The 13,854-nt window shown below is 37.7% G+C and overlaps 1 protein-coding gene across 4 annotated transcripts in view; it reads right to left on the bottom strand.

The window, feature by feature from the left end:
• Nucleotides 1-13,854, bottom strand: part of LOC114466788 (kazrin-like) — a 242,594-nt gene that overhangs the window by 227,104 nt on the left and 1,636 nt on the right. For 2 of the 4 annotated variants that reach the window (XM_028452519.1, XM_028452523.1), the window contains exon 1: nucleotides 9,881-10,134. The exons of 1 other annotated variant lie outside the window; for it this stretch is intronic. In XM_028452519.1, the coding sequence (XP_028308320.1) occupies nucleotides 9,881-9,956 (76 nt within the window). In that variant the 5' untranslated portion in view covers nucleotides 9,957-10,134. Of the gene's footprint in view, nucleotides 1-9,880; nucleotides 10,135-13,854 lie in introns of those variants that run through there. One more of the 4 variants, XM_028452520.1, reaches the window with a different exon arrangement.

Genomic DNA, 13,854 nt, shown 5'->3' with positions numbered 1-13,854 from the left:
CTGTTCTGGTCTGAGGAGATCGAGATAGATGGGGTTCAACTCCCTATAGTGTTCTTGCTAAAAGCCAAACTATAAGAAAACAATAGTTATCACTCTGCACATTTCACAACAAAACTAAATGTTTCTGACGTCCCACCGTCAAACACAACCTCATTTGGCCATTAATGAAAAAGCTACTGAACCTCCTGCTTTTCTAAAGCAACACATGCTTCCTACAGGCACTGCATTGTCCACTTCTGGTGGTTAGATGGTCCGTTCTGGCAGTTATTGACTCCCATACATAACAAATGGTGACAAAAGATAGAATGTGAATATACACTATAACTAAATGTCTCATCAAAGAACCAATTTTTTGATAATTTAGGGACACATTAAAAGAGAGACACCAAAAACTAGATCAATATATCAGAAATCACTGAAAATGGCTAATTTTGTGTCGCACTGTTCATAAACATTTTCCACCATGAAGTAAAATTATAAATGTACTTCTATATAAGGAAATAAAATGTAATTCATTTGAAACAATCAAAGAAACACCACACGGTTCAATAGCATTAAAAGAAAAGACCGTATGGACCTTTTAAAGAAAGAAAAATAGTTGTTTGCCCTTAAACAAGAGATTAATATGTTGTTTGGATTAAAGAAACTTAAAAAAAAAATACAGATTCAAGCCTTTAACACAACTACTAACATTAGCATTGGCTAAACAATTTTCTTTCTTATCCATAGATCTCACAGAATTTTTAGAAACAAAATTTAAAAAAAAAAAAAAAAAAAAAATCAGATTTTTACTCACTTCTACAACAAGCAGCATCAAGTTTGCACCTTCTACAAAATGACCCCAAACAAAGGGCGGAGTCTTAGGGAAATTATAAACTATTAAATGTCAGAATGACATGATTCCAGCTTCCTGCCTGTGTTCCTTCCTTCCTGCTTTTTCTGCAGCAACAGTGTTGTTTTTGGTCTGAAATATGAATTTTGATTCTTCCTATTTTTAAGGAATTATTCCTCAATTGTGACGTAAACTGCAATAGAGTTTCTCTGTGATTGTGATTGGTCTGACGCTGCAATCTCCACCCCTGTCACAGGAACGTGCACGTAGCCTGGCTAAAATCAACGTATTTATATCCTGCGTCATAGTACGTTTGGTTAGGTGAGATATTCAGGATATACTTGCCCAGCTTTGTAGTACAGGCTCTTAAAATATATGAAGTGGATTTCTGCTTGGTCACATCTGCCAACTCATGATCTCATCTATTCCATTTATTGCCTTCAAAGAAAATAAGGCTTGGACCAAAGAATCTATTGGTCTGAATGCTTCACATGCACTATACTTCAAGCAATCGATTTGCTTTTAAAAATGAATAAAAGCATCACAGTCGATGGAGTAGAAGGAAAAGTGAAAGCAAGGTGTTAAAAAATGCATGGATTAAGGTACCTGTGTGAATCGTAAAAGCAAACACACAATAAACTGTGTCCTCAACTCAAAGGTCCAAATGTTGCACATATATACTATTGCTCATTAGTTTTCATACTTTTGGCACATTTTCACAGAATAAAACTACATTTTCACCATCCTTTTCTTTTTATTCAAAAATGTTGGTTGTTCTTAACTTCTGACAAACATGCAATCATAATGCATGTTTCCTCATGTGTGAAAAGCTTTGATGACACATACATTTTACGGACGGAATGTGCTTGGGAGGAGATGCAGCATTGGACTCTGCTGACCTGAGCTCTGTTATTCACTCAGGTTCCTCTAGCAGAATGCTCTTTGATCTGAAGGTTAATAGAAGCCGGATACCTGCAATTTTCCAGCACAGAAACAGAGTTTGGAACTTTAGTTTATATTTCCAGTAGTTCTGTCTCAGTCTGCATTTATAGAATATACTGCATCAACAGCATTATCTCTCTATGGAAGGAGAATGTTGGCATTCCAAAAACATAAGTGTTAGTTATTTCTTAGTGTTTGTTGCATGACTAGCTTTATTTTTTCCTTGTGATTCTCTTTACCCTGCAGGGAATCAGGCCCATAAAGGCCAGTACCACGGCATGTAAAAGTAATTTGACCCACTGGTCCAGAATGATAACCTGTATTCATCCAAGAGTGAACAGTAAATAACAGTTGATGGGGAATATAATGTCTGAACATGTGTTCATCCATGTTGCATCTTCTGTTTATATATATATCCTGTGTACAGTATATATTCTGTTTTTATTGTGCAATGTCCTTTCTTGCCACATGTGAGTATATCAAGTATATCTTCCTTTTTCCATTTTTTATTATGCTGTTTTATCATCTGCTGCTGAAACTCTACAAATGTCCCCTTTGTGAGACTAATAAATGATATCTTTATTGTTCATCTTTAAGTTCTAACTTTCATGCCAGCCACAGGGTACAGTTAGGACAACTCAGTCCCACTCCCAACTCGTCACATATAGACGTTCCAGAATGACCCTAACCCCAAGCTTTTTTTTCACCGCAACTTTTCAAAATAAGACTTCTAACCCTAAACCTAACTTTAACCCCAACCTATGGGTAAATTTCTCACTAGAAATATCATGAAAACAATTGTTTCCACGAGCTGACCCTTAGCATCACAGTGACGCCAGAGGTACCCTCACAAACGTCGATATGCGAGGACTAGGACTTTAGCTACTGTCACAAGCATGACAGCAGGCCTCAAGGACTAGATTAGAGGACACAAGCCTGATGTCAGATCGAGAAAGCACTGAAAATGCAAACTTCCAGTTATCTGCATCAATGATCCTGATCACTGTACCATGATCAGTCACAGGTTTGGGAGGAATTTCTAGCATGTGGCTGTGCTGTTGTGTGCTCAACAGACTAGAGCATGCAATGCTGTAGAAACAACTCAAAGAGTTCAACATGGTTTTTCAATATTGATCTGGATCATCCCCAAAATATAATCACTTGCTCTTTATCCCATTTACATCCATTAGTTTTTTTTAGTTAGACTTTACAGTCAAATGAATGAATAGATAAATAAAATAAGGTCAAGATAACTATTAGCAATACACCATGAGAGATTATACTTCACTAATATTAATGAAGAAATGGTAGCCTGCACTACAGGGCTGGATGAGAGGTGAGGGTAAGGAAGGACTAGAAAAATGACTGTCAGTAAGGGAGAAATGGTAAAGAGAGAGATATGCATCCATTGTGAGAAAAAAAAACAGTTGTTTTGCTGTTATACAATACTTTAATGAATCTGAGAGAGATGTAATAGACTCTCAGTGATCAGAAAATGTTTTGTCCACAATACTTAAGAACTTATATTACCAGACAGTAGAAATTACAGTTACCTAACCTCCTCACGTGAATCTGCATGTGGTAACAACTTTAATTTCAGCTGTTACTATTGTGTAGAATGTACCAGTAATGGATATTTAATCAATGATTCAGAAATAACTAAACCTTAAACTATTACTCACGATACTCAAAAAAAGACCTGATTATGAACACCTATGAGAACAGCAGCAAAACAAAAGCTAAATACTGCACAACTAATGTGAGGCCAGGTTCAGACATCAGAAAAGTTACCTTGTCTAACAACATCTCTTCATTACAATGGAAAAAAGCTGGGAAAGTGCAATAAAAGTGGTGCATTGGATGGTTAGGCAGAAGATGCTTCTGAATTTTGCCCAAGTGATCATGTCGACTTAAAAAAGTAGGAAAAGGAACTCTATTGTATTTAACACTTAATGCTCCAACACACCTGAAAGCCTGATAACAAGGTACCCGCTACCAGATTAGCATCTAAATCATACAGGAAAGGGGTTCAACTCTTTATGTTTTGAGAAACGCTAACACTGCTAAGCCTTACATAGAACAATAAACTTGGATGTTTTATCGCATCCCTTTAGAACATTACTTTCACTAAAGAAATTAAGTTACCTTGAAAATAAGGTAAAAATGGTCCTCTTTTTTTGGTGCACTAACAGACTATATGGACAAACACGTTCGCAACGTGACTCCTTACTTGATGTGAAGCTAATCTCTTACCACAGGGAAGCCCAGAGGGTAAAGAGGTATACGGAGTGTGTCTGTGTGCAGGAACCACAACACAAGAGAGGAAAGGACTTATTTGCTTCAAAGACGACCAAAATGTAGTTTTGCTCTGGTAGTATTCATGTATTAAAACTTCTAATCACCTTAGCTCCCTCAGGCAAGGAGTTTTACTGATGGTTTTTCAAGTACTTGGAGGATATTTAATGGTAAAGCAATGGCTTAGAATGAGAAAACAGCTTTGCAGGTAAAACTGGTGTTAATACCTCTGCTGGGCAGCAGATTGGATTTAATAAAACGAAGCCAATGTTAATTCAGTTTTCTGCAGGCTTTTTCAAACTATGGTCTGCAGTCCCAAATGGTGCAACAAAAACCATCATGTTTCCTCCCATACTATAAACAAGAACACTGAGAAAGCAAAAACCACCTCCAAGTGCAAAATACTGTATCCTGGATCAGATATATGATCGTGATCCTGATCATTCACACTTTAAAGGCTTTTAATAAATCTCCATTAATAACAAGCACCAACATCTCACTGATGTATTCTGGATCAAACCCATTCACAGCTTTAAACACCAGCAGCATAACTTTAAAGTATATTCTGAGGCTGACTGTGAGCCAGTGTAAAGACTTTAAAACTGGAAAAATGTGCTTATCATAAAGATCTGTTGATTAAACAAGTTTGGATGAACTACAGCCGGGCCCACGCAACGTGTCTGCGCCAAACAGCACATACCACATTTCCGAGAATTCTGTCAAATGTCTCGGTTCCACAGAATAAAAAAAACGGGGCCCCAGGGTGCCCCGTGGGACATACGGAGTAATGGGAATGTAGAGTTTATTCTTTCAGAATCTGGTTTCAGATTTTCCATGGTCAGAGTACAAAATATTCTGTGGGTCTTTAAAAATCAGTCAAAATGCTGTAAAATGGCCCGCAGCCAATGAGTTCATGGAAATAGCAGAAAAAAGGGGGTGGTCCCCAAATCAAATTGTGCAAGGCACAATCGTAATCTATGTTGAATTACCTTTGAAACGATATATCACACCCTGGGCTCCGTTTCAAAAAAGGGGCTTTGAGCGTCTCACATTAATTCATAGAATATTCATACCAAACTGCATTCCGATCTAACAACAACTAACGGAGGAGTAGTCATTTGAAAAATGACACCCCGGTGACACGTACGGGGTAATAGACCCCATTTCTAAATTGGTATGTGCCAATGATTCGGTACCACCAACCGTCGTAATATTTGACTCGCAAATAAATGAGAAATGTTTTTTCCTTTTGGGGGCCCCTGGGGCTCACATTGAAAATCCGGCTCAGAGCATCTATGAGTACACATCCATAGATTAAAGCTACCAAATTTCAGCCCAATCCATTCACAATAAACAGAGGAGTAGCACTTGTAACTAGTGTACACAACAAGAAGTTAGAAGAAATAACTTTTACTACAACTACTAGCTTTTGTTCCAGTTATTGTCTAAAGAAAACTAGGCCAAAAAAAAACAAAACAGATCTGAGGGTAGAATTCATTGTGTTGAGCAAAACAAACTAAATGTTTTTTTACTGGGAGTTGGTTTTTAAAAACAACTCAACCATATGCAACAGACAGTTGGTAAAGTTACTGCCTTTACCTCACATGAACTAATAATTGAAAGCTATGCCGTATTGTGAAAACAAACTTTCCCTCATTGTTCAAACAATGTGAGAGGCAGGGGACTAAATCAGCAAAGTCTAACAAACAGGAGTGTTTGCAGCCCAGGGATTTCTGACAGCACATCACAGGGCTCAACAGCACATATCACACCTCCAGCAGGGAGTAAGAGAACTGGAGCAGGATTACGCACCTGGCAGTGCCACGTGAAAACGATTTAAGGGTACAAAAAAAATTCAAGTATCTGTACTGCCAGGGTAGCACCAGAAGGTGGTTAATATTCAAGTTTTTGAGCGTGTGCAATAGTCGCAGAATAAATTTTCTCTTCGCAGTTCAAGTAGTCCTTTGCATTTCGCCGTGGGACTCTTGATCCAATGATGGGTGACAGCCAGTGATAACAAAAAAAAAAATCCTGCAGTTCAGTTGTTGCGAGGCAGCGCTATACTGTGGATTAGTCGTCACCAGCTGTGTAACAGTTTGTAAGGTTGAGGCTATAAATAGATGAAAACAGCTTTCACTTATTCTCACCATTTGCAGCTTTCTTGCCCCCTTCACTACCTTTTCCTCCTCTCGCCTTTTCTTGCACATCTTTAATCTCCAACATGCAGCACAGGCTTCAAAGAGCATAGGATAACTTAGAGTGGTGCAAGACTGGGATTCATCAAGCCATGTGTATAATGATAATGTCATACTTAGGGTTAATGCACCCTGCGCAGCAGCTTGACTTTCAAGTAAAGTAAACTGCGTTTAGTTGGAAATGCAACTGAGAAGAGGGAAAACATCCCGTGGGCTCATGTAAAATAAATGTGCTACAAAAACTGAGCATTCAGTGTAAATATTGCTGTGACAGCATACAAACAAATCACACAGTGGCAGCTTGAAGTGCCTCTAAACATTTAATTAGCTCTTCTAATCTTTTTGGGTAAACTTTCTACCACTTGCTGCGCTCAACTGTGCTCTGTGCTGACTGGATGGAGACTGACATTAGAAAGCATTTTCCCTCATTGAAATGTGAAACTCTTAAAAAACAAAGGCAGGCTGATTACAACTAGCGAGACTTTGAAGGACAAAAAGAAACAGATGTTTGAAGTTTTGATTGAATAAGAACAAACCGACTCCTGCACAAATCAACAGTAGCACAAATAATTTCTTTGCCAGATATTGGCAGTTTTCTGGATCACTGATCCTGATGTCATGATTATCTGCATTTCCATAACCCTTGGAAATGTGCAAAATTTAAATGGCGCAATAAAAACTGGTAATGACAACACTTGAATTTCGAAGAAAAAAAAAAAACACTCAATAATGCTCGGCGAAGTCTCGCGAGATGAAATTTCCCGGGAGTTACGAGGCTCCAAAACAACGTTCAAAGTGTAATTACACTTTGACATTTAGAAATATTGCTTTTATTTTGCAAAAATCTGTAATGGAAACACAGCTCTTCACATTTCAAAGGTTTGGAAGAATTTTCTCCATTGATAACAATACAGTATGTATTGTATGGGTACCCCCCATTTTTTCAAAAGAAAAACAATTAAATGTTCATTCTGGATCTGATCCAAACATGAAACTCAGTGAGGTAATTAAGGAACTAACCCAACATAACTGAGTCAAAGTTCATAAAGATTGGAAATTACAAACTGAGATATGAATTTCGGAAATTCCGCCAATGACTTTTCCATTTATTAAACTGATCTTAAATCAGTATATTGATCCGGATCTCTTTCAAATTAATGGAATCTTCCATTGCGTAAGGTTTATCTTTGGTTAAAATCTTGCCAAAAGCTGTCCTCATATTACCGAATTCCGTTCCGAAAACGTTTTAAACGTGTATCCTGTACCTAGATGACGGAGCAAACGTCTGGCTAATTAGTTTCATTATTTGGCTTTGGGACGCTAAATAAATGATTCTGTGAGGGGTTTTCTCTTGTTGGTGTAGCATCCATACACTTTACACCCCACCGTTATAGGGAAACATGACCCAGCGCTAGACAATGATAGGTTAGCGTCCCACATACTGATTTATTGTTGCCTAGCAACAGCTAATAGGAATCAACGAAAGTACATCATATCCTGTCCAAAATGGCAGCTCTCCATACTTTATGCTCTAAGCATGCGCGTAATTGGTGGAGGGGCAGGGGGGCATTGCCCCCCCAGTGGTCAAAAGTTTTCGTTACAGTTTTCCCAATTCTTAATATAATTTATATAATATACAAATATTTTTAGTACCAAAAACACAGCAATTGTGAAATAAAAACTACGAAGACTTAAAATACAAAGGTTCACGAAATAAAACAAAGTAAAAAAGTTTTAAAGGAGTTCAGCAACGCGATGACATTTGACTCTCCTGCTTCCTGTAGCAGTTTTGTTTACAACATAGCGGACATTGGTGTGCTCCGTAGACTGTGCGCACTTGTCTGGATATAAAGCTGTGGATTGAACAATGTTGTTCTAATCTACTCCCCCCTCTCCGACAAAAATCAGCATCCCCTGGCCGCCACAGGAGCGTGCATGCCTTCAGCATTCAGTGAAGGCAGAGAAACTTTGTCAGAGACTTAATCGATAATCTTAAGCCATAATCTATGTTGTTGGGACTTTTAAATGCTTTTAATACTTGTGCATCCCTTTATTCTGTCTTTATCTGTTTAACTTTGTTATTTACACCTGCCAGCAAGTTTATCTCTCCGTGTTAAAGCATATTTACCATATTAAAGCACATGCATCCAATGATATATCATGTAGAACATCATAAATAATAAAACTGTTTAATTTGAGCAACTCTACTCTCATTCTTAAAGTTACAAGAGAGTGCTGAACATTTCAAGCTGCATTTTGGATTCCAGCAGTTCATGTTATGGCACTGCAGTAAAGATGAAGCAGAAAGCTGCCGTCGGCCTGATTTTATCATGAATTTACAACATTAAACAATACGTCGATGCAATTTTTTGTATTCAACATTATCAATTATGTTACTAATCATTTTTGCAATATGGTTCATGTTACACACATTGTGGTTGGCGTGAATCTTGAGACGGTCTAAAAATTTAATTATTTTTTCTCTGCGCCCCCCGCCCTCAACATTTCTGACACTTCTGATGCAATAAACACCTGCAGAAACAGTTATGGGAAGCAAGCTCAGCTTGTAGCTGGCCACCTTTGATGAGTGTCTAATGTTAAAAAGGCCAAAACACCCCCTGATTCAAAGGAACACTACTTATGATGCGTCACAAATTTACATCCTTCCCGTATCTGAGATACAGCTCCCACGCAGAATGGATAAAAGAATATGTGAAAAGTTAAACAAATCTCAACTGAAATCTCTATAAAATAAAAAAAAAAGTCAATTTCAATATAATACACATTCAATAAGTTTGAAAAGGGATAGGAAGTTCTACCCCCATAAGTAAAAAATCCAATCGAGCAGACAAAACAGAACAAAAAACTAAATGAACAGATCAACATCTGTGAGATTTACATTTTCTGTCATTTCTGTACTTCTCAAAGCTATAATTTTTGTAAAAAAAAAAAAAAAAAAACTGCATTACATTCATACTTAGTTTAATCATTTCATCAAGATCAATCTACAAAATCTCCATCTTTTGGCACGATTTTAACAATACGTCCCATTCTTAATCAAATTTTACCAGCAATAATTTAATTTATTATAGAATAAATTTTAATTAATTTAATAAGTTATCTACTTAATATTTCTTTTATTCTCTACTTTTATTTCTTTTTTTTTCTTAAACCTATGATCCACATATTAATGGCGTTTGTCATCTCCGTGGACTGATGACATAAACACTAAAGTGCGTTCATTTTCACAGTTGACACCTGGCTGGTGTATGAAAGCAGCTTTATAACATTACATCACAACTACTGATTCCATATGTTCAAACATTTCAGGAAGAAAAACACATAAAAAGCTTTACTTCTGAGGAAGTCGTGCAGCATCAACATAATGAGACACAATAAGCAGCAGTGTGCAGAGACTACGTACTTACACTAGAGTTTTTAACACTAGTGCACACATTTTAAATCTCAACATCGCAATGGTTTCAGTCAGTGTTGCACGATTCATAGTTTACTTTTACAAAAGCAACTTTGGGTGCAGGCACATGCAATCTGGTAGAATTAAATTAGACAACACAGACATTATCTAGTAGATTTAATCTTTTCTGTTGACACTCACTGGCTCGCATGAGCTGACCCTGACGCCCAAACACCTGGGAAAAAGGGTTTCGACTGCAGGTGAGCATCTGCTCCATGGCTGAGCTCCTTCAGGAAGAGAAAGGTCCTCCTTCTTCAAAGACTCAAAGTGATCTGATGGTCAGTGGACCTTTGCACGACCTTCTTCTTCTGCGACTGCCTCTCAGTCGACAGCTAATTTGCCTTTTAAGCCACTTCACGAGCCACTCCTCCGCCTTTTCCCCAAAGCTCTCACTGGTTTTCCTCCTCCTCCAGCTATCTATCCTGCTGACTGCAGATCAGCTCTGCGCCTTGTTGCCTCAGATGCCGTCAGAGTTGCTTCTGCTCCTGAGCTGATGGGAGATCTGTGTTGAGTTGCTCGCTCATTAGTGCAACACTAGTGACGCTGGCTCAGACAGAGAGACTAGCAAACACATCAGGAACAAAGCAACACAGAGAGAAAGAGCAAAAAGGGAGAAGAAGGCTGCTGCAGAGAGAAGACAGAGTCTCCCCTGACGGAAGTGAATACAGAGGGATGTGTGTGTGTGTGTGTGTGTGTGTGTGTGTGTCTGTAACATCATCCTGCAGCTGCTGCCACTTGTACTTTTGGAACACGGCTTCATCTCTTTTCATCTAGTTTGAATCAACTGTGATGAGACCAGCATAAAAAGTGGGAAAATGAAAGAACTGGGAGTGATTCTGTTTGTCTGCAAATCAGGACTTTTTTTTTTTTACACTAATTGCACAACTTTATAGGCTGCAGTTAAATACCAAACACACACTCCTCACTGGCATCCTTTTTTTTATTTTAAATGTCTGCTCAGTGCCTGACAGCAAACTGCACACACCAGAATATTGCATCCAAATTATTTTTCACCAACTCATTTTTCTTGAGGATTATATGATGGCTCTGAAGTGCAAAGCACAAATGCAAAAGGAAGAACACACAAAAAGAAAACACAAACACAAAAGACAAAACAAACAAAAAGAAAACAATGTTGTTGCCAAATTTTTTCTGGTTCAAAAGTTGAACGACAACCGCCTCGTCCAATTATCAGTGTCTCATTGCATTTTCTTTTTTGCGTTTCTTTTTTGTGTGTTTGCATTTTCTTTTTTGCGTTCGCATTTGGTCTTTGCGCTTTCTTTTGTGTGCGTGCGCTTCTTCTTTTGTGCTCGCATTGCCGTTTTGTCTGAGTTTTTTTTGCGTTCGTGTTTTGTCTTGTGTTTACATATTTTTTTTGTGTTTTGTCTTTGCGTTCGCATTTGGTATTTGCGTTTTCTTTTGTGTGTGTGCGTTTTGTCTTTTGTGTTTGCATTTTCTTTTTTGCGTTCGTGTTTTGTCTTGCGTTTGTTTTGTTTTTTGCGTTCATGTTTCGTCTTGTGTTTGTTTTGTTTTTTGCATTCATGTTTCGTCTTGTGTTTGCCTTTTTCTTTTCTAAGCTCGCGTTTTGTCTTCAGTGTCTTCTTTTTTGCGTTTGTGTTTTTGTGTGTGCGTTCTCTCTTTTGCATTCCTGCTTTGCACTTCAAAGCCAACGTAGGATTACCTTCCAAATAGAAACACAATACAAACATATACACAAACAACAGTCTATCCTGCATATATAGGTGTTTATGGGGCTGCCCATGCACGCAAGGAAATCCCTTTCACAAGCCTCACTGACAAAATGAGGATTTCTTTTTATTTTTTATACCAAACAAAGATTCAGTTTCCAAACTAAAGAGGCCAGTAGGTCATTAAAAATTAATCAGCATCCTGTATTTATGCACTCGTTACTATGTCTGTTTTGCCACTGCATGATTAGAAAGCAGAGCAGAGCGGGTAAAGGATCTGTATCCTCATATCCTGTTAGGTTTACGGCTTCACCCAGTGGACTGGGAGCTGGGAGTGAGTTACCTTGAAATTGCTGCAGGCATAGCTGAATTTTTCTTTGAACTCATAAGTCTTACGTAAGTCGCAACAGGCAGCAAACTGGTGAATAATGCACTAATATTTATCAGATGTCACAGAAGACAAACACTAAACACTGAAACTGTAGCGATGCTCCAAAAAACGAAAGACATCCCTTCAAAAATAACCTCATTAGACTGAGCAAAGTGCCCCAGAGGAGGCGTGACGAGCTTTTTCTATAAACACTGTCATCATTTCACACCACGGAAACACAATCTAGCCAATCTGACACGCTCCATCCTTTAAGATCCTTAACTTCCATTTGATTGCTGCAAAATATATCAGGTCAAAACTCCAATCAGCTGATGGTAGAAAGAAACTGTGCTGCATCTGTGTAAAAACAAGTAAAATCATTGTGTTTATTCTGCAGTGACCCATCAATCACTAGAGGGTGGCCCCTGAGGTGTCCAATCAGGTTCCAGACGTGACCAGCGTTGCACTGGCAACCTTCTCAATCAGAGGTGTGCAACTTTTATGACAGTGGGCCAAAAAATGTGATTGTCTGATCCGATGGCCACAATATTAGGATTCATGTAAGCATTTAGAATATTGACCAATCAGAGCATTCATACAGGGAAGCACTAGAGGTTTTGTCATATGCAGAGTTTTCAAGGGGAGTATTGCCCCCCATGATCAAAAGTTTTCATAGTTTTCCCAAATTCATTCGAAAAAATACAATTCTTAATAAAATGTACATGTAATATACAGTACCGTAAAACACAGTGACTATAAAATATACTGTCTGTATATGAATTCATTTGTTGTTCTTTTAAAAATACATGTTATTTTTTGGCACTCTAGTCATGTGACCATCATCTTCCTTTCAGGGCTACGTTATTGAGATTTAAAATTGTTTTCTGCTGCTTTGATTCGAAGATATTACCAGTTCTACCCATGCCTCAAGTTTTGGATTTGAAAATAAGGGAAATTTTATGTCGCCAGCTACTATACTGTATATATATTATGCAATATTGTAGTTTTCTATGTCGCCAAAATACAAAACTTGATACATCTTGAATCTCGAAAAATCGCCCAGCCCTAATTCCTAAATTATAATACAGCCTAAAGGGAAAAAAAATGAATATATGACACACTTTTGTTTATTTAATATACTTACAGTTTATATACAAGTCAACACGTTGCACATTTACTGTTAATTTCACGTTGCTCGTCTTTAATTTAGACATTTACAATTTATTTTCATTACATATTTTCTTTTAATTTCTCATGCTCACTCGTGGTTCTCTGGTATTCACTAATGACTTATTAGACACATTTGTTGACTATACGTCCTTTGACACTTTTTGAAAGGAGTGTCTATTTGTGGCGCTTGTGATTGGCTGATTTTTTACGCTGACGTGCTTTCTTCCTTCCCCCATAATAGTCGCTAAAATCTCAGTTAGTTCAGGGTTTGTTGCTGCTGTCGGCAATAATCTCGCGAGCACTGCCACCCAGGCCACTACAGGTGGCAGGTCTTGCGAGGCTCGTGACAGCGTTCAGTTTAGAGAGACAGATAAATGTTATTATTTATTTGTCTGAATTATTATTACATTAAAATACGGGATATTTCTGGGAAAATACTAATACAAGACGATGGCGGGAAATAGTGGTAAAATACGGGAGTTTCGCAGCCAAAACGGGAGACTTGACAGGTATGTAAAATACCTCAGGTGTGTAGTAGTGAAATGGTCCCAAACTTTTTAGACTTTTTGTTGGTTCTTCTTCACAATGTAAACAGTGAAGCAACACTGCACCCAGCAGTTCATGTATGGTACTGCAGCAAAAATAAAAGAAAGCAATTTTATCATAAATTTACAACATTAAACAACGTGTCAACCCAAATTTTTGTAGCTCAAACGTCACCTATATTATATATTATATATATATATTATATTCTGTGTTATTTTGTTATGTATTCTGTATATTTTGTATTTTTCTCTCATTTTGATCATTTTTGTTGTCGTCTTGTGAATTTAGAAGTCCATTCCAAACAAAACACGTGAACAATATATTATCAACAACATTTAAGA

The sequence above is a fragment of the Gouania willdenowi genome, chromosome 7, assembly GCF_900634775.1.
Source record: "Gouania willdenowi chromosome 7, fGouWil2.1, whole genome shotgun sequence".
Lineage (NCBI taxonomy): Eukaryota > Metazoa > Chordata > Actinopteri > Blenniiformes > Gobiesocidae > Gouania > Gouania willdenowi.
Note: the sequence above shows the minus strand (reverse complement) of the source record. Positions and strands in the feature narration are given on the sequence as shown.